The sequence below is a fragment of the Apteryx mantelli genome, chromosome 5, assembly GCF_036417845.1.
Source record: "Apteryx mantelli isolate bAptMan1 chromosome 5, bAptMan1.hap1, whole genome shotgun sequence".
Lineage (NCBI taxonomy): Eukaryota > Metazoa > Chordata > Aves > Apterygiformes > Apterygidae > Apteryx > Apteryx mantelli.
Window position 1 is genome coordinate 47,350,876 of NC_089982.1, and position 22,050 is coordinate 47,372,925.

The window sequence follows — 22,050 nt, forward strand, 5'->3', positions numbered from 1 at the left end:
TTTGTCTTATGGTCACTTACTCCTTCAGTCGCACATTATTAAAATATGAGGATAATGAGTGTTGGAGGTGTTAAGGTCAAAATCTTTAAACTTGCATGCCTAAAGTTAGGCCTTAAGCAACTGAATTCAAACTGTCAGATGTCCAGAAGGAAGCTGTCAAGAGTTCTCTTTAATTACAGAGCTTTAGTTTTCTGTCATAAACTATCTTTCTGTTATGTGTATCTCTAAATTAAATTTCATTGTGTTTTGCAAAAATAGGCATTCTAAAGTTAGCGATATTTTACCATCTTGGTAGCAAATACCTTACAGTAAAAAGCATAATGATGAGTAAAATTGTGAATGAATGAGGTATTGTTTACAGGACTAGGCTTATCGTCTGTAATAGGCATGCTTGTCCTTGGCACTAACGAAGTCAAGCATAGGTATCATAAAATACAGCCCATCAAAGTATTATTAAAATGATTTGAGAAATAATTCTGCTCCTGGCATATGCATATGTGTAGTTTACTTTATGCTATAAGATATTCGCACAGTTCTCTAAGTTTCAATTTCATCATTCTTAATATAGAAAAATGATTTCTATAGCTGTGTAAGACAGATGCTGGGCTAAGCAATATTACACTGTATTTCATATCCTGGTTCTTATAAGATTATTTGTATGTTTCAGGAATTCCGGCCTCGCTTAGCTGGTGCTGGAATGTGGGTGACTCGGTTGCATTTGTGTCCCACAGAGGCCCCTTGTACATTTGGACTATCTCAGGACCTGACAGTGGGGTAACTGTACATAAGGAAGCACATAGTTTCTTGTCAGATATCTGTCTGTTTAGATGGCATCCAAAGAAAAAAGGAAAAGTAGTGTTTGGACATACTGATGGAAGTCTGTCTATTTTTCAGCCAGGTAAAAACTGATATGCTAAAATAGTCATTTGTCTCTGTATATGGGTGTAAGTCTACACTTTTTTCATTTAGGTTTTATATATATACACCCATATATAATACTTGTTCATAGTTTTCCTGCTCTTCTATATCACAAAAATGTTTGTTTAGATGGAGAGTGCAGAGCAATTTGTCTTTGTGCTTACTCCCTTTTGTGACCAATAATGCTGCAATGCTTTGGAAAGTATAATAAAGTGATTTTTAGGGAGTGATAACAGCCACAATCTTCTACTGTACTGTATTTCCCAGTAAATTTGTTCTCCTGAATGGGCTGGCTTGGATTTTGATTTTATTTGCATCTCATGTTCTACAGTCTCCTGCCTTTTTGTAAATAGGATCTTATGTCATACTTCATATTATCTTCAGGATTCTCTTATATCAAAGAGTATCTGGGCAAGAATTTCTCTTTCCGTTGTCTGTAATGCACCCAACACATTTATATGTACTTTATAAATAGTCCAGTACTGCAGTAATGAATGTGTCTTGTTGATAAGGAGCTGTTCTTTGGAGCTAAATTTGGAGCTAAAAATTAGACATTGAAAAATATATTTTATTATGTCAGTGCAATCTAAGTACCATTACTGTGATTGCGCCTTCATAAACGACTTTAGTACATGTTTTAACGTTTGGATATAATTGAAAACATAGGCTTATCCAAGTTAATTATTTTATCAGCTAAGGTTTTCTAGTTGACTTTACTATTTCTAGTCTAAATTCATCTGGTGGCTTTTCAGAAATAGCAATACTTAGAAGAAAGTGGTATTCGTAGAATGAATAAGTCCTCTATTTAAAAAAGAAAAAAAAAGAGAAAAGAAAGCAAAGACTTAGCACTATCCAATAAGGGATAGCAAGTTATTTGTTTGTATTCTGATATCAAAGTTCAGCCCTTATATGCCTCTTGTAAGATGTACTATTACTTATTTTTGGATCAGAACTTAGTTTGTCGCCAAGTGACATCAGTTTAAAAAAAAAAAGTTCTTATTACTTAATTCTATAAGATTCAGTCCTTTTGTAGTCCAAACAGTGTCCTACAAAACACCATCTTGAGCAAACCTGAACATCCACAATTCTTGTTAATTGCTTGAAAGTTCAGAAGGAAATTCGTTGAAAGCTCCAGCCTTTCTTTTTAAGTGCGAGTCACTGTGGACTAATTAGTAGACTAGGTACCTTTTCTTTTAGTATTGTTAGTACTTAGGGTTTTCTTTCTTGGCTGTACTTTGTAGTCTGGAGTTAATTAAAAGAAACTTCCATTAGTGTAATACAACATTTAGTGTAAAGAAAAAACAAACAGGGATTTAAGATGAGTGCACTATTTTTAAAGAAATACAGTGCAGTCATTTAGAGCAAAGTGGTCTGTACTAGTTTACCTTTCATTTGTTCTCAAAATAAAGACTGCTCACTTAAATGGCCTGTGAGTCATTCACATGATTCACAGTGCTGCTGTCTTCTTTTAATGGAAAATAAAGCTTAACCATTAGGGTTCCTGTAAGCTTTGCTTATGGACTATATTTTTGAAGCTGCAGTAAAACTGAATAGCTCCCAGATCTCTATACTCCCCCCTGCAGTTGACTGTGCTTTTTAAAGAACACTGCAGTGTTTGAATATGACTGGTATTGTTTACTAGTCTCTCAAGAGGACTTTTGTGTTCATTTTTCGTAAAGCTGACTGAAAATGACAATTCTGCTTTATTGTCAGTTTTGAAGTTCAAAATTTCCTTTCAGCTTTCATTTAAACAAAAATTCTGAACTGAAGCATAAGCGGGGCACATTGTAAAAGAGGGTGAAAATGCTAAAGTTTTTGCCTCATTTAAGGCAGGTACCTTTGTCCTGATGATAGTCTCACTGACACTAAGCTGACCAAACATGAGCCTGCCCCAACTAGGGAGCCACATTGGCATGTTAATATTGCATTTTTCCCAATCTCTTATACTCCTCTGTCTAGGAAGTGACTATGCAATTTATACAAAGTGTAACAGGCACTATGGGAGATACTGGGGTTCCTAGGGAATAAAGTTCGTGGACAGAGCAGTTAGACCCTGTGCTAGAATAATGCTGAGACTATCAGTCTGGCTGGCGTCTCTAAACATGCTGGCTAGAGAGCTTTTGAAGGAAGAGGTAGTCAGGGGCGGTACAGATTTTAAGAACAGGCCGTTTAGTTCTTTTGGGTGATTTCAGGAAGACATTGCCAGTAATTTCAGATCGGCTAAAATTGGTGAATAAACTGCTGGACAAAAATTCTTAGAATTGTAAACTAATTCCTTTTGCAAATCAGGGTCTTTAATTATTGCAGAATCCAAAAGTCTTTCTTTCAGGAATTATACCACACGTACGTAGTGTAGTACATAAGTAAGAAGTATGTAATAAGAGGCTACTACATATAAAAGTAAACTGAAAAAATACAATTAAATTTCAATGATTGAGAGAATGTGGAGAATTTGTGAGGGGAAGAAAAGTGAGAAATCATTCTGATATTTTGCTGAACAAGTTCTCCAAAAAAAAAAAAAGCATGATTTCCCTTTCAGACAAGGTTTGTCTGAATTATACTTAAACTAGTGTTTTCTATTTCTAGTGAGACATCAAAATTAGAAAATATTTCATTAATTTGTTTTATTAAGGCCATTTCATTTTTATTTTCAAAAAAATTTGAAATTCTTCTTTAACAATGAATAACTTCCCTTCCCCAATATTTACCTTTGAATGTTTAAATCAGATTACACCTGTCATCTGCCAAACTCTTAAGTATCCTTAAAGCTTACTCCTCATCCTTGAAAAGGAAAAAGGAAAAAATCACTTGTATTTTATACAAACATATGTGGAATGGAGAAATTAAGACATTTATATCAGTTTATGCAGCTATTAATTGTAGCAGAGTCTTAGTTGTTATTCCCTGTCTTTCTGGTAATTGTTTTATACAGTTTTATACAGTTGCCTCAGATATAATGTGCACCAATAAGCATATTTTTCAAAAAATTATAGTGAGAGTGAGTTATTTTAATATTAAGAAAGAATGTTCTCCAGTGAACAAAAATTTTTCCACAGTATGTTTAGTACTAATAGGAATAGGTTTTGTTCTACATCAATCATTAAGTGAAACAGGTAGGTCTTGGCATTTGTCATAATGTGGCAAATTAATTGTATTCTTCATTGTCAAAATTGAAAGGTAGAAAAAAGATGAATCATGGTAGATGTAAATTCATTATTTCTGCAAATGTCCAAAATTAATTTTTTTAAAGGAAAATCACAACTTCAAAAACAGGTCTCTGCAGTTATTTATTCATTTGGAGTGCACCCTGTCTTATAAAACTAAGTGCCAGCTCTCCATAAAAACACAAAAGTAGAAAATAAACATGATAAAAATTGTGGGCCATGGTAATATGGGTCATGGAGTGAAATATGTCTTCTGTTATGTAGATGTCTGATTAGATATTTAGTGGCCTATTCTGGCTTTAAAACCTATCATAATTACATGCTTAATTTTGAAAAAAAAATCTAAAATCGATTGTTCATAAATGTTTGCAAAACAAATTGTACCTTCTTTGATCATTGTGATTTTTTTTTCTCTTTTCTAGTTCATATTGCTTTTATTTTGTATTTGCTGTGTTATGCAGATTACTTACACTCAAATAACTTGTATCTTGGGCTATGCCTATACTCATGGGCCTGCATATATAATTTAATTTTTCATTAATACAAATTTGCTTTAATAAACCCAAAGCCATTTCTATTTTTTGCTGTATTAAAGTAATCTCTGCTGGAGTCAGAACTGCTTTTTCAGTCAAAGTCACCTCCATTAATTTCTCTGGGACTGCCAGCTGAACAGGCTACTAAGCATTTCGGGGAGAGATGTGAATAGTCTGCCTGCCAGAGACAAAAATGATGCTTGCAAACCTTGTAGCTACTGAAAAAATATATTTTATTTTATTTTAATATAATCTGTTTTCTTTTGTTTTTAAAGGTTCTAAAAGTCAGAAACATGTCTTAAGACCAGAGTCTCTTGAAGGGACAGATGAGGAGGATCCGGTTACAGCGCTGGAGTGGGATCCTCTGTCAACTGACTACCTTCTTGTTGCTAATTTACATAATGGTATTCGCCTAGTTGATTCTGAATCTCTGACCTGTATCACAACTTTTAATTTTCCCACTGCAGCAGCATCAGTTCAGTGTTTAGCCTGGGTTTCCAGTGCACCTGGAATGTTTATAACTGGAGGTAAGCCTTTTATTTCCTGATTTATGGAAAGGGTATGAATATAGCACTAAGTTTTCAAATTTAATCTTTCTGTATCTTAACATTTCCACCAATAAAAGCATGTATGCTTTAATTTATTGTAGGAAATAAACACAAAACTAGGGAAAATAATAGAAAATTACTCTGAGCAGTTTTGACATGTTTTTTGTTTGTTGGCTGCACAAACAAATGACTTTAAACTTTTTTTGTTTTATACTAAACAATATTTTCCTCATGCATACTTTAGCAGCATATATTAGAGTTAGTCTGAGAATAGGGACAAGCATGCATTGTACTAGTGGTTGTTACTTCTTGCTCCCTTACTTTCTGTTTCCTGCCTTTTTTTTATGAACCGTAGAGGAGATTAGAGCCCAGACTGGAGAATTAATGAATGAGGAAAGTGGGACTGTGAAAGTATTTTATAGTGAAAGAGATTCCATAGAGTTTATCTACTGAACTCTGAATAGTTAATAATTATTTGTTGTTAATAGTGATATTACCATGAAGATGTTAATGCCTGCCTGTAAAATTATTTTTAAGGTTATAAATTTAATTCATTATTATATTTTTGCTTAAATCAGTCCTTAAACTACATGCACACATGTATGGAAAAAAAGAGTGTAATAAATCCAAAAAGTTAATTAGGTTTTGTGTTTTTTAAATCTCAGATTCTCAGGTTGGTGTGTTGCGTATTTGGAATGTTTCACGTACAACACCTATAGATAATTTTAAATTGAAGAAAACTGGTTTCCATGGTTTGCATGTGCTAAGTTCTCCTCCCAAAAAAAAGCGTAAGTGTAATTTTGACCATCTTTTATACCAATGGATGCAAATTAAGAAAATATTGTTTGAGAATCTTGATATATCCAAGTCAAAATCTCTGTGATGTTCTGTCAGTTCTGTAGTCAATAATTAAACAAACTGCCCACTGGATATTTAGACAAGTGAATGTGGAGAGGATCAAGCTCATTCTAAGGGCCTTCTGTAGTAGGCCAGGCTTAATATAGGAAGTCTTCACTTCTTTGGTTTTAACCTCACTGGAGTACAAAGCAATTTCCTCATTATATTTTTTTTTTGTTAAATGAAAAAATAAAAATGATCTTAATGTGTTTATATGTTTTGCTTTTTTTATTAAGCATTTTCATCACAATCTCCTACTAAAAATCATCATACATCCTCAACAAGTGAGGCAGTTCCTCCTCCAACTTTAACCCAAAACCAAGCATTTTCTCTTCCTCCTGGTCACGCTGTCTGTTGTTTCATGGATGGTGGAGTGGGGCTTTATGACATGGGAGCCAAAAAATGGGATTTCCTTAGAGATTTGGTATGTCTCATTTCCGTCTCTAAACTCAGTAATGGTACAGTTATGTTTGGTTTATACAGCTTCTTCTAACAACAAAAAACAGAGGATAGTCTTCATAGCACTGTAAAAGGAAAGCAGTTTCTATTATTAAAAAGAGCCTAAGTTTCTAGGAACCCAAATGACAGTTCTTAATGTGTTGGAAGCAATTCCTTATTGCAAAAAAATGAATCCTGTTAGAAATATTCTGACAACTTTTTCATCCAGAAATAAAGCTTTTTTTTCTTTTTAACTGAAATTTTAATTTAATTTTTATCCCCCCCCCAAATTTTTATCTCCTCTCTCCCTCCTTTCCCCCCCCCACCAAAAAAAAATATCTAGAGGGTTTTCTATTGTCTAGAGAGAATCAGAGGGAAGATATCTTAGGTCACACAGCTTAAAATGACAAAAAGCAATAATCAGATCTTCTCTGAAGCACAAGTTCAAAACTTAGTCTATAACATATTAGGTGAGCCTCCTCTCCCCAGGCTGTACGCCCCCACTTCATTGGTTATTCTTGAGGATTTATCTCTTCTCCTCTTTCCCCATCCCTTTTTCCTTGAAAAACTTCAGTAATTTTGGAGTGTTCTAATATGTGTTTGAAGAGAGGCTGCTGGTTGCTGTTCTACTTCTATTTGTATGGATTTTGTTTCTGAAGAGCAACTGATGCTTTAAAAAAAATCCTCACTTAGACAAATACATGAAAAACGGATCTAGTTTAACGCCACAAGAGCGTGCCTTAGAAAGCAAGCAGCTGAGATGTGAAAGTTCTAAAGGATTTATTTTTTAAATTACAGTAGAGCGTAGACTGACTCTATTTAGAACATGGAAAACTAAGTGGAACATCAGAAAATTTGTTATAGAACATGAGTCATAACATTCAACATACAAAGCTTTTTTTTTTTTATAAGTCAGATGCACTTTACCTAAAGGGCAAAATTAATTCTGTTTTAAAGTTTATTTTCTTGTGTTCTTCTAGCTTAATATTTTTAAATTGTATTTTGTAGCAACTCACTGAGTCCCTGATGTTGCATCATCCTGTTGTTTAAGGACAGATTTTTTTCTGGTGTATTACAGAACTGTTGTTAACAATGATCTGAGAGAGGGAGGAGTGTTATGATCCAGGTTATTATATGCCTTTTAATTTTGACTGATTAGCCATAACATAAGGGTTTGTTAGAACTCATAACTGGTCTGATAGGTTATAATACACTATATTTTAGAGTTTGATCTAGAGTTGGACTTACGAATGAAATTAAATATAATAAAAATGTTTCTCTCTCTTTTTTTTTTTCTTAAGATCCTAAAAGTTTAAAAGACTAACCTGAGCTAGTGGAATTTAGCAATGTTAATTTATGATATTGGTCCTCAAATGGCTCAGGAGAAATGTAGATGTTATTTCTATTTGATTTTTAATTTACTAACTATTGCTAAATGGTTTTGAGCACTTTGATAATGGTGTTAGAAGGCTTTTCATACCAACTAAGACATAGGTCATGATACTAATTCCCTTTATATTTTTTTTATTTAAGGGACATGTTGAGACCATCTTTGATTGTAAATTCAAGCCTGATAACCCTGATCTTCTTGCTACAGCATCATTTGATGGCACAATAAAAGTCTGGGACATAAATACTTTAACAGCAGTTTACACATCTCCTGGTAATGAGGGGGTTATTTATTCCCTTTCTTGGGCTCCAGGTAAGAATTTTTTATTTAGGTCTAAATGTTTGAATTATCATTGGTTAACAGCAATTTGTAGTATAAAATTATTAGTTTTAGATCCTAGGATATCCTATAAGGTTTAAACATAACAAGTAATATATGTAAAAGCTGTAGAATTTACTCCTTCAGAAGTAGTTGAGGATTACCCTTGCAAGGGATAATCTATATATTCCGTAGTGAGTCGGAACAGAGAGAAGAAACTCTCTAGAGCCTTTCTACCATTACATTACCCAGATGAGGTTGTCTTTGCATGGGCGACAGCTGATTCAAGGAATTCACATTCCATATTGCACTGAAAAACTGGAACAGATGTGTAGTTCTATCTGTGATTCGAATCCTACACAAAGAAGGAATAGAAGAGCTCTGCTTTTACTTCATTAGAATAGACAGCGCTCTTTCTGCAAAGAGTCATCTTCTCAGCAAAACAGTCTCTGAAGTCAATGGGAAATTTTCTGTAAAACTGTACCTCAGCCCGGAACAGTTGGCTGAGCTTGAGAGTACCTTTCTCATAATGTTACTGTTATCGATAGTAGACTTTCTTGTTAGATTCCTCCTACCTCTGTAGATTCCCTTTTCTGCCTCTAAAGTGCAGTAGAAAATTACAGTGGAAACTTACCTTTCTGTGCTATATGGTTGTTTAGCAAAATTATAGCTGTTTCAAAATTGAGGATCTCTCTAGTGAGGAGGATCTGGTGGATTTGGATTTGGGTTTTGAATTCAATTTCAGGTTCCCCCTAAGGAGTTATACATTCATATTTCCCATCTTTTAGAAGTATTGTAATTACAAACTCAAGTACATTCTTGGTGTGCTCAGGTGCTTCAGTGATGTAAGATTTAAGAAGAAATACTCTCATATATTCTGTAGCATTCTTCCTAGTCTGTCTTAATATGCATGGAGCTTTAAAAGAAAATGCTGCAACTGCTGCTACTTTAAGCTTGAAACATTGATATAGTATACCTTTTGGGTTTCTAAGAGAGTCATATGCAAAATTAACATTTTATTCTTGTTACCTTAACTGCAAGGATTGCAATAGACATTAAGAACACTTTCTGCAACAAGTCAACATTTATATTGCCCTTGGTACTCAAAATAGGAATGTCAAAACAGATCAGGTTTTGATGAAATTGATATTTGTGACTTAGTATCAAATGCTGCAATTTGCTGCTTATGTGCCATTGCTGACTTTTGTTTATATTACATTTCTTGAATTAAAAAGTAGAAATATATTTGTCAAACAATACTGTGATCTTGTATTCATTGTGAGATCTTATAAGTGTCTTTCCCTAAAGGAGATCTGAACTGCATAGCAGGTGCAACATCCAGAAATGGTGGCTTCATCTGGGATGTCCCAAGAGGCAAAGTGATAACCCGGTTCAGTGAGGTAAGATGAGTTTACTCTTTTGGTCTACTAAATGCAAGTTACTGGTTCCCTCTAGTGCCAATAAATAAAGATGGATCAATGTTCATATGTTTTAAATAGGTGCCATAATGTAAAAATGTAGTAAGAATGCTGTGGTTGCAAAAGAAGTATTTTTCACTTCCTTGGATTGGGTTTGTGACATGAGAGTGATGAAGCATGAGATGGTCTCTGTTATCTTAAAATCAGTCCTTTACTAATACACAGCAAAAGTAAAGCTGATTCTTTCCTAAATGTGTAAAGGTACATGGACATATAGGCTTCAAAGCTGGATATCAAAATGTGAAATGGTGAAATGATGTTCTGTATTTTCAAACATAAGACCCAGACAAAATTTTCAGTCCTTGAAGTTCAGACCATAAAGCTGCATTTAGCAGCGCACTAAACAGTATGGCTCATTTAGATCCTTGCCTTGTGTTACCTGGAATCTATGCAAGCATTTAAGTTGTGAAGCAGTAGCATAATTTAGTGTTGGTAGAAGGGTTATGTAACACTATACTGCTGTATTCTGTACTATTCTGTGTATTCTCAGTGTGTAGCCCTAATGGGGGCTCTGTAGTTTAGACAGACATAATTAACTGTGGCAATTTCTGCATCAGAGGAAAAAGGATGCACTTTAAGAAGACAGGGATGGGAAAAAACTTCAAACAAACAAACAGAAACAGAAAAAACATTCAGAACTTTCTGAGTTCTAACACATCAATTAGCAATTTGCACTTGATACTTCTACTACTAAAAATCTGTTTTCCAACATTGGTACTGATACACATCCCACTTAAGTTTTCACTTACCATATAGATTGCTCACTCTTCCTTTTAACCCAATCTTGTCTCTTGGAGCCTGGAGAGTATAGCAGTTTTACTGTCCCTCTCCTTAGTCCCAGTTTTCTGGACTTTTTATCTGATATATACCCACCTATTTGGGGGACTCACTTTAATGTATTTTTATACAGTATACTTTACTGGGAGAAGTAGGGCTAAAGCCCATGGGAAATAGGGCTAAAGCCCATAAGAAAACATGATAAAACAGATAAGTCAGTAGATAAGAGGGGTGAATTATTTCTTATTGATAGGTATTTTGCATTTTTTGAAGCATGGAAAGAATGGGATCTTCTGCATTGCCTGGAGTCATAAAGATTCCAAAAGAATAGCAACCTGCAGCGGTGATGGATTTTGGTGAGTCTCAAAAAAAAAAAAGTCACTTTTGACAACACCATCAGTGATTAAATTCATGATTTTAAGAAAAAGTAAAGGGAAAAGCAGGAATTGTGTTTAAGACTCTTTAATACTGAAATTGAATGTTGATTTTTATTTAGCCAAGCATATTCTTCTAGGTTTCTTATCTGTGGACACAGAGCAATTTGTCAAAAGCTATCCAACTTTACTTGTCTTAATTTAAAGAAAAAAGTAGTTTGTTATTTCAAAGACTAGAAATGACTATTTTAGTAGAACAATATAATATTTGCCACTGTATTACTCTAGGAGTATAATAGTTTTTTGCAAAACCTGCAAATGCCCACCAAGAATAATTTTGTATATATTGTCTTCCAGTACATTTTAAAATCTCTTTGTTCATTCCTTACTTTTGCTACCCATCTTATTTCAACCCAAACCTAACAAAAAGAGTGTGAATTTTATATTCTAGAAAATAATAAATCTTTTTTTTTTTCTTTTTTTAATCCCTAAAGATCTGTTTGTATGTTAAAGACACATCCATGATTTAGATTGCGGCCTGTGAAGGATCCCTTCATGGAGGGAATTACCGCAGTGTACATCTTCACAACACTTCTGAACAAATATTTTGTGTAGTGTGAAGTCCAATTAAATGTTGTATTGAGAAATATAGAGTTGGCAAAAAAGTATACAAATAGAGGAAGAATTTGAGAATTGTTTGCATTCCTACAGCCCCTCAGTTACGGAGCTATCTGGCTTGTTTGTGTAGAATCAAGCTTGACTTTTGGATAGCCTACTCAGAATGCTAATTTTTTCCTCATAATATATACTGTAATTGGTTTCAGTATTATTCGAACCATTGATGGCAAGGTTCTTCACAAGTACAAGCATCCAGGTGCAGTTTTTGGCTGTGATTGGAGTCAAAACAACAAGTGAGTAAAAATTAATTATCCTAAATAATAATATTTAATTGATTTCGCAATAAAGTAAAACAAAGTTATTTTAGAATGTGATGTTTACTGTGATACTAGAGCACTGAAATTGTTTCTGTTTCAGAGCAGGATATGTCTGCAGCAGCTCTGTATTCCCAATAGTGTATTTCATTGCCAAGCGTGGCAATGCAGTGAGTAGGACAAGGGCTTCTTAACTTCCAGAAAGAGGTTATCTTCATACTGTGAAGGGGAAAAAAATAATTCTCTGGTTCTGTTTATATAATGGGAAAAGCTGTATAAAAAAGTTTGATGTAATCTATTTCTAAGACTTGGGAGACATATACCCTGTGCAGTGTCATATAGCTCAGGAATCCCCTAAGCTGTCTCTGAATAGCTTGCCATCCAACAGTGCACTGTATGTTATGAAGAGATACCAGCTTTGGTCCTCAAATCAATATTGTTTTGCCAGTACAGTGCTGTGCCTGAGCCAGTAGGTTTCACTCTCTCAGAAGGTAATTATTTCTAGCAAAACACAGCAATACAATGTAAGTACTGCTTCTACTTCTGGCAACCTCTTTACTATATTGTACAGCATTACATGGTAGAAACATGCTGTTAGGTTCTTCTGAGAACTAAAAGGAAAAAAGCTTAATGTAAAAATTTTAATACATTTCTAATGTATTACATTATATTATACATGTCTAATTCTTGCTTACTTTCCAATTCTGATAAATAAAAATGTTACATTTTCTATGTTACTTTGATAGTGATAAATACGCACAAGTTGGAGTAAGCAAACTTATGTCTAGCTAGTAGCATTGCAATTCTGTAAAATAAAAGGGTTAAGTACATTCCACATTTGATGTCATCAGAAGGAACCCAACATATATCTACTCATGAAGGGACTTGAAGGAACAATTACAAAAAAAAATTAAATGGTTGTAAGTTGCATAATGTTATAAATTGATTATAAGAAGAGTAAAAGAACAATACATTGCAGCATTCTTCTTGAGTAATATGGTTTAAAAACATTATATGAGAAATAGAATCTATCAAAAAAAGATTATGAAAAATTATTTAAATAATTATTGACCCAATTCTAATACTTGTGATTTGTCAAATATTTCTGACAAGAAAATAGTAAGGCTTCCCTCTTCTTGTCTGTCCCCTGAATTTTCAGAATTATTAACTTGGTTCTTGGTGAGGTTCCTTATATTTGTTTCTGGTAGTGTCTAAGAAGGTTCAACAGAGAAGTGAAAGAAACTGGCTATTTTAAATCTTTAAGGGGCTGGCCCTCCTCATTAATGCACTTCTGTTTCACTCTACCTGACTTTACATGCAGAAGTGAATTGTGGAAACCTGTGTGTTAAGTATATACTTCTAGTCTGGGGCGTTAATTTCCTTCTCCATTGTATTTTTTCTATCTGTATTTCAATAAATTATAAAATGCGTGATGCGCAATAAAGAAATTGTGTATAAAAACAAATGCAAATATCATCACAGACTTGCTATTATGTGAAGGATTAAAAAAGTATATGGAACAATTAATTTAGTATATGTTCAAGTGTGACCACAAGAACACACTTTTAAATACTTATACTAAACAGTGTGAAGTGTAATGTATATAGTTAATTGACAATATATTCTGTGGGAAAATGAGTTAAACTGTTACTTTCTTCTAAAAGGTAAAGGAACGGACTGAAATTTCAGCATATATTTTAATAATAGGAATGTATTTTTTCTAATACTCTGCAACAATGATAGCATAATATTAACAGCAGATATAATATCCATCTGACCTTCTGGGTTTAACAGAAGTATAAACTTCAAAAAATGTTTGTGGATTTTTTTAATATCAGTTTTCGCACCAAGATTTTAACCTGAGTTTGTGCCAAGGAGGAAGAATAGCAGGGGAATCTGGTATCCAAAAGCTGACTCTCAGATACTGGACATTAGAGTGATAGGAAAAGGCAGACTTTCACCACCAGGAAGGGGGATTTAGATCAGCTTGCTTTTAATGACTGCTAAACTGAAGATAGCAGGGAACTAAATACATTGTAATAGATGTTAATTTTGCAGATAATTGCTACAACATGAGAACTTTTTGTTGAAAAGAATTATACATTAATCACTCTACTAGTAATTGTGTGCTGAGTGCACTGTATATAGAAATGCTTGATCAGATTGCAGTGCAAATATTATTCCCCATTGCACATAATGGACTTTTATCAGTTTTTTCTGATCTAGGTTATTTACTTGTGTTATCAATCATTACATCATAAAGAGACAAAGGGGAAGCAAAAATAAGCTAATTTTTTAATAAATTGCAAGATATGCATCTCACTTATGTATCTAGAGTTGAAACCTAAGCGTTTTTGATGATCCCAGTGACTAATCATTTTACTATTTTTATTTTGCAGGGATATGATAGCTACCGGTTGTGAGGATAAAAATGTTCGTGTTTATTACTTAGCAACAAGCTCTGATCAGCCGCTGAAAGTTTTTACGGGGCATACTGCAAAGGTGTTTCATGTACGGTGGTCTCCTCTGAGAGAAGGAATCCTCTGCAGTGGCTCTGATGATGGGTGTGTATTCCTGAAGTATTAGAAAAACTTCAGGCCTCAAACTGGACTATTAGAGAAACTTGAAATCTTTAGTTGTACTAGTGCTGGCACTTTCAAAAGCTCTGCTGTTATTATGTCCATGAATAATATAACAGTTGAAATCTTTGCCTTGTACAGAGTCAGGCTGGAGCTTTGCTGTTAGCTTAACACTGTGTTTGGGCAGCAGGATATTTATCTAAATTTGGCACAACTGCTATATCAATGTAACTTTTCAAATGCTTTCCCAAGAGTGGAGTAAGTGACTGCTACCTGTTATTCCTGGGAATGATACAAGGATGATACTACATATTGACTTTACGTCTAAAGATGTGTTGCAAGAGTTGAAGTCTTGTTGAATGTCTTTCAAAAGTGCGACCCAGTAGATTCTGTGGAGATTTTAAATGGTTCCAGGTGCCTCTCTAGTGTCATTTTTGACAGTTTTTGAGGGACAGAGCCTCAGTCTATGGTAAGCAGGAGGAAAGAGATTTTGCTGTGATTACAAGCCACTTCCCTGCACAGTATACAAAACATTTCTGTGAAGGATCACAGGTTTGGAGAATTGGCTCCTATTGCTTTCCCCAATACCATTCATTAGAGGACTATGTTTGCAGATTTCCAGCCAAGTCTTTTCAGTTCATAGTGTGATGATTTATTAAAGAAACCAACTCTACTTTGAGAGCCCAACTTGTTGATATTTTAGTTGTAAATCCTCTGTTTCACATGAACAAGAAGTAATGAGTCCAAAATTCTGTGATACAGTTTGATTATGAGATATTCTGATTTTATATCAGTAATGGCTATGTAATAAGTTCTGATTACAGAATCATTTCCAGAATACGTTCACTTTTACTTGAAGGGAAGGGAAGCATTGAATAACTTAGTCCTGGGTTGCACAGAAAGCAAGCAGTCTTTTGGGTTTAATTTACTTTGTAACACTCCAGTTCATAGTCCAACTCACAGAACTATTTCAAATGACCTGTTCAACACCTAGGCTTATGCAGGACAAAAAAGTAGTATGTGAGGGTCACACATAAAACAATATGCACGTAAGTATACAGACCGGCCTTCTAACTTGTGGATTTTACTTTGATGGACCTTGCATCACAGATGACCTTTTTGCAGGGTTGGTGAAACAGCAATAAGTTGGCCATACGTGTCTTTTGCTGCCATGAGTGAGCTTTGATAATGTATTAGAGTTTAACCTGAATTATAATAATCTTTTCAAGGAGCTGAACTTTTTTTTACCTCCTAATTCTGTAGTCTGCTCAGTTATCTGCACCCAGTAATACCAGCTACTGAAAATAAAATGAAGTGTCAGAAACTTACTTGATTAATAGAGAACAAAAAAAATAGTGAAAAAAGGTGACATGAATTCTTCTTCATTACTTGTATAGTTGTGGTAGGAGTTTCGCAGTTTTAAGAAGATAGTGTGGCATCTACTTGTGCTGTGTGACAAATACTATGCTCAAAGGAGAGCGCTATTAAAGCCGTAGGAAAGACAGATGTCACATTTTCCTTTGTTTTTGTTTTATTTTTCTCCTTAAGAGTCCTAACAGCCAAATTTATTAAGCATCCATGTGTATGGTCAAGCTTGTTTTCCCTCACTGACATGTCAGATAATGGTGCATGTGGGATTCTGCAAGACTTGTTTGGGAATGGATTAGTTTCTTACTCTTATGAACTGACTGTGGTGTACTTTTTTACCCTACCTGAAACATAAATGGCATAGGCTCCAACTTCTTTTATTATAACCTTTATAAACAGATTACAAATAAATATTCTGATAAATTTGAAGTTTAGAATGTTGCTGAAGTAAAGATATAATCATATTTCAGTAGATTATTTGATGGATGTGGGTCTTTTGTGTCCTATTTCAGTACTGTTCGAATATGGGATTATACACAGGATGCCTGCATAAATGTTCTTAGTGGACATACAGCTCCAGTTCGGGGACTGATGTGGAATCCTGAAATTCCTTACCTACTAATATCAGGCAGTTGGGACTATACTATTCGAGTCTGGGACACAAGAGATGGAACATGTTTGGACACAGTTTATGATCATGGTGCAGATGTATATGGTAATAGTATTTTAAATATTAATATTTTATTTCTGTGCTATTAAATTGCATTTTTTAATATTTTAAATGCTTAAAGTAGTCATTAGGTGATTAGCTAAACTTGAATACATTTTTAAATGCTCTCTCTACTAGGATTAACATGTCATCCTAGTCGTCCGTTTACTATGGCATCTTGCTCTCGGGACTCTACTGTGAGACTCTGGTCATTGACACCTCTTATAAACCCTCTACAAATAAATATCTTAGCAGATAGATGTTGGGATGAGATTATTGGTAATACAGGTAAGTTAAATTGCACATACTGTTGTTTCAATTTTCTGTCTGTTACTGTACCATTTTAAAATTATTTTTATATATAAAACTTTTTGTTTATTAGATCGCGCTGTGGAATCTGATGCTCCTCCTTTGCTATGTGGTAAAGTTTCTAGGGATATTAAACAAGAGGTGGAAAAATTGTCAGGAAATCCTCGAGGAAAAAAACTAAGGTGGTTTTCAGAATGTTTTTCAGTAAGTATTCTATGATCTTAAAGGATGTTGCCAGTGTGCCTTTCTTTGTTTTCTTAAGACAGTCTCCAAAACAAAAATTTCTTCCTTGCTTCTTCACTATTACTCTCTCTTTTGCTTTACTATTTCTCTTAAAGGCGGCTCAGAAAATATGCAAAAATCGATTCTCTCCCTTAACAATTTCACATGTGAAAATGTCCATAACTGAATTGTTTGTCAGTTGTGAACACCAAATTTTCACAAGGGGAAATAGGTGGGATATTTTACTTTTCCATAGGAAAAGTTTTGATTTGATAAGAATTTTCTACTGGAGAAAATGAACAGATTTGTTTTATCAAACTACACTGGAATATTTAGTTTTAATCCATCAAAAGGAAACCTTCATTCTGGATTAAGTTTGAACCGCCCGAGCGTCTGTGTCTGCCAGCATTGCTGCATTGCCTTCTGGGAGCTGTCGGTCAGGGTTGCCCGTGCTTCAGTACTCATCTGTTGACACTGCTCCATTGCACTGTAACATTTCTTATAAATCATTCCATTCTCTGCCTGTAACTGAATTAAAATTATAAACTACTGGGTTCCTGTGAGGGCTCAGCTAAATGAGAGCTGAACTGGGGGGAGACCAAGAACAAAGATGACCCAGAGTTACAGTTTGTGTCAGGCACTGTTGTGATTTAAGTGAATACACTGATCAGCAAAGACCTAACTCATTCCAAAATACTCTTTTATTCTTCCTAGCTAAATTAAAGGTTTTGATTTAGAAACCTCTTCTTCAATTACAAATGCTGAAATATCCTGTTTTATTAAAAATACATTTTTATGGAATTCCTTATTTTACAAAAGTTGTACATTTTTAAGTCCCATGTTGATTCTAGATTAAAACTAATGTAAGAATACTAGAATATTGCAAGAATCGAAACTCTTTTGGTGAGCTATGTTCAGCACTTCTTGAGTCAAGTGACTAAAGTGCTATGCTTAAGCTGCTAGGAGTACAGTAGAGTAAAAGCTTTCAGGCACTGAAAAAAGAGGTAATAGCTTTTCCCCAGTAGGATCTTCTTCTTTTTCAGCTCAGAAATAATTAGTCTTCTATACTTGTAATCCTGCTAGTCTTTAAAAAGCTCTATTAGATCAAATGCTTTATAATTTTTCTTACTTTTTAATTAGTCATTCTCTCTAGAATTGGTTGGATGGTAACCTAGGGTTCTGGAGCTAGAGAGGGAAGGATTCAAGAATTAGACCAGTTAAAATGCTTAAAAATTCCAAAAAACTTTGCTACTCTGGCAGTCAAACCTTACAGTTGTTTTCTATCTGGCCCACCTTTTTGCATTGCAGAGGACAAAAAACAACTATTTAGGCAGCTCTTGCAGCCCAGCAGCTGAATGTTGTTTCATGCCTGTAGTAACCACCACAGAGGTTGTATCCACCTAGGAGCAAAAGGTAAAGGTCTAAAGGCGAGCCCTCAGTTATGTCTGTGCATAACCAAATACTTACAGTCATGAATTGTTGCTGTATCTACACAGATTTCAAGAAGACTGAAGGAGTTGTAGCATCTTGAACTAACTCATGTCTTCATAGTAAAGCTTCTAATGTTGAGATGGTCTGAAATTGTATTTCTTAGAATTGACTGACAAATATTTTTCTAGGTCTTCACAGGTTTCATTTCTCTTGAGCATTATTGTAATGCAACTGTTTTTGTTTTTTTTTCCTAACAATTACAGCCTCCAGGAGGCAGCAAAAATTTATGGGATTTAGTTGCCATAATAAAAGGACAGGATGATAGTTTGCTTCCACAAAACTACTGCAAAGGAATTATGCATATGAAACATCTCCTTAGATTTAGAATGGTAAGTGAAGCATACACATTACGTGGGAATGATTAATTATTATTGTTCAGTCTTTAAAAATAACATATAATGTTTTACAAAAGGGTCACAGTTTATTTTATGTCTGAAGATTTAAGGGTGGTACTGGCACTGCTCTTGGCAGTTGTACTGGATCACATGTTGCACTGCTTTGGGACATGATTTGTTTTAGCCTTTAAGGCCTTACAGAATATAGGCTTTCTCACTTCTTTTATCTTGCCACACTCAGGCTTCCAGAAATGAAGCAAACTCTTTCTCCCACAAACAACAGTCCTACTTTCTCATAATTCCTTGGAATTCTTCCTTTGCTTCTGAAATCACATCTATAAATCTACAGCTTTTTTTTCCTGTAAAATCCTTCCCAAGATCCACTTTCAACAGATAACATTTGAATAAATGTCCATAAGTAGTGTTGTTTAGAGAGGTGAAACTGATTGTTTCTTAAATCCTTTTTTTGCATCTTGTTATTACTTGTGGATGTTATTTAGTGTTTTGTTTGTACATGTGTAACCAAGCATATAATTGTCATATGAATGAATAATACATCAGATACCTTGAAAAAATAAACACTATTATTTTTGCCTTGTCCTGTGTTCCATTTTATTCACAGGTTCACAAGCATTAACAGAAATATAAAGTACAAGTCTATGAGGCAGTTCTCCAAATGGAGTGTATCAAGCTAGAATTACTTAAAAAAAAAAAAGTTCTCTGTGTAATACTAGTCTGTTAGAACAATACCTTCTAGCTAAGCATATGTGACTTCATGCATACTCAGTGTTAAAATGTTAGGTTATTGTTGGTAACTACAAAAGCAGTTTTCAAAATAATGAAAACAAGAAAACTAAAAAGAAAGCATAACTACAGTTTGCACTATGAAGCCAGTTTGCCTGCCTTGTAATATGTACTGTACTCTTATATTCAGTAAGGTTAAATTCTTTGATTTTATAAACACAAAGTTTGTAGCTATGTTCTGATAAAGGGACAGAGGAATTCAGGCCTGAAAATGGAGGAGGGGCAGCAGAAGTATGCTTCGCAGCTCTCTGGAAGGAGGAGTGCAAAAGCAGAAACCTTCACTAACAGAGATATGCATCTGAAAAATGACTCAGATGCCAAGGTGAAATTCAAGTACCAGGCTACAAATTTATTTGTAGCTGCGTATATAAATATGTAACCAGATATACAGTTTGTACAGTGTGTATGGCTAGACATTCTTGTCAGACTGGTCAGAGATACTAAATAATCCCATAACCTAACAAATGGATTGGGAATAAAGGAAAGATACCTATTGGTATGGATCAGGAAATGTTTAACCTTTTTTTGCCTGGGCTAAACCCCTGGCACCGTTATTTGTTACTGTAGGCCACCTCTTCTGTGTAAGTCACAAGACCCTATTAAGTGTGACCTACATACCTTATTACTCTTAAGGGTTGGAAATTTTTGTTGGTGATGTTAACTGTATTAATTGCAGCTGCTCTGCTAATACTATGAAGCAAGCAAAACAAAAAACAAAAACAAAACCCATTTGTTTCAGCCAGTTAGCCCTGGAAATTCGTTCTTGACTCCTGCAGTGCAAGCAGTCTGTTATCCATATAACATATTTTATATAACATGATTTCATAACTCAGGCAACCTAGAGTAACTAGGGTGATTGCCGTTCATTCTCTGGATCTGGATTAAGTGTTCACGTTCATTAAAAGACTTTTTGTCCCCTTTTTGCTGACTCAAAATTCTACTTGAGAGCTTTAGGAGAAAGTAGGGGTAGGGTAGTGCGGACTTCCTGTATATGACTTTTAATATTATTCCTTCCATAGGAAACTGGATAATGGCACTGCAACAACCAGACATTTCAGGATCCAGTAGAGACCTAGAGCAAGTGTGTTTTTTCTGGTTTCTAGCAACCAGAGAGAATTCACTGGGAATTTTAACATGGAAATGATACAAAAGATAGATCACCAAATGGACAGTAACATAGTTTGATTAAGAAAACCAGATCCTTTGTCTTTCTCAGCAACTGACATTGGTCTACGTTGCAGTTTATTTTGGTAATGAATGTCCAAAGTTCATTCTCCATCCTCCACGTATGGTATGGTAAAGCTATTAATAGACAAACACTGTCACACATCCATTTAAGATAGAAAGAGTTAAACTAAAAAGTAGGAATTCTTGAAATGCAAAGTGGAGCTCATTTTTGCTTTATTTATATTAAACGTGATCCTGTTGCATCTGATTTCAGTCGATTCTCTTGTCAGACTGAAGAATGGATAAATTTGCTATTATGTCTTCAGTTGTTATAAAAATTGTAATGATTAGGAATATAAGTAGTCATTCATTGGTCATGTGGTTAATGGGGTGTGATAGTTCTCGAGGATGCAAGGACACAGGTTAAGCTTACTGTCTTTATTCTTTCTTTACTTAGACTTCATTATAATGGTAATAATTACTATTTCCAATTCTGTATATTTTGTATTCAGAAATATTTATTGAAATTTCAGAAATACCAAGAGATTTTTATGGTGGACATCTAGGTGAATTAACGTTATATACGAGAAAATGTCTAAGAGTGAAATGAAAATATATAACAAAGATTAAAGGAAGATAATTGTGAAAAGAATGCATATGGGCAACCAAACACTAATACAGTTGTTTTAACATTATAAATAGTTCACTGTAATTGCTTCATTAGTTGTAGTCTTTTATCAAATGAAGTTTCTTTCTTAAATGATGCTTTTTATATTCTGTTGTAACATGTGATTTTTAATTCGAGTCTTAACAAAAATTGTTTTCTTCACAGAAAACTTGTTTTCATCACAGAAAACTAACAGAAGTATTTTTTTTTCTTTTTATTAGTCCAAAGCACAAGAACTGACAACAGTAAAAATGTCCAAGTTTGGAGGTGGTATTGGTGCACCAAGCAAAGAGGAGAGGCTTAAAGAAGCTGCAGAAATACATTTAAGATTAGGACAAATTCAGAGATATTGTGAACTGATGGTAGAGCTCGGAGAGGTAAAATATCAGATCGCTCTTGAAAAACAATAAAATATAAAAGTTTATAAAAATGGCTGTGCTTGGTTAGCAACAAAATTGATTATAAGAAAGAGTGAGTTTTCTCCAGTAATATTATTTTTAACATATGCAGTTTAATGCATAGCTCATCACTCATTTAGCCTCGTGACAAATATATTTTTAATGGCAAAACATGAAAATATGAAAAGCAAAACCGTTTCTCAAAATAAAATAATCAGGCAAAATATATTGTAC

The 22,050-nt window shown here is 34.3% G+C and overlaps 1 protein-coding gene across 1 annotated transcript in view; it reads left to right on the plus strand.

Moving 5' to 3' along the window:
* The window catches only part of WDR17 (WD repeat domain 17), a 50,077-nt gene that overhangs the window by 12,921 nt on the left and 15,106 nt on the right, over positions 1 to 22,050 (plus strand). Inside the window, exons 4-17 of the mRNA XM_067297919.1 lie at positions 668 to 898; positions 4,891 to 5,142; positions 5,829 to 5,951; positions 6,297 to 6,484; positions 8,032 to 8,200; positions 9,515 to 9,606; positions 10,735 to 10,817; positions 11,660 to 11,746; positions 14,167 to 14,331; positions 16,227 to 16,429; positions 16,562 to 16,711; positions 16,806 to 16,936; positions 18,649 to 18,774; positions 21,640 to 21,795. Of these exons, the coding sequence (XP_067154020.1) occupies positions 668 to 898; positions 4,891 to 5,142; positions 5,829 to 5,951; positions 6,297 to 6,484; positions 8,032 to 8,200; positions 9,515 to 9,606; positions 10,735 to 10,817; positions 11,660 to 11,746; positions 14,167 to 14,331; positions 16,227 to 16,429; positions 16,562 to 16,711; positions 16,806 to 16,936; positions 18,649 to 18,774; positions 21,640 to 21,795 (2,156 nt within the window). The remainder of the gene's footprint in view (positions 1 to 667; positions 899 to 4,890; positions 5,143 to 5,828; positions 5,952 to 6,296; positions 6,485 to 8,031; positions 8,201 to 9,514; positions 9,607 to 10,734; positions 10,818 to 11,659; positions 11,747 to 14,166; positions 14,332 to 16,226; positions 16,430 to 16,561; positions 16,712 to 16,805; positions 16,937 to 18,648; positions 18,775 to 21,639; positions 21,796 to 22,050) is intronic.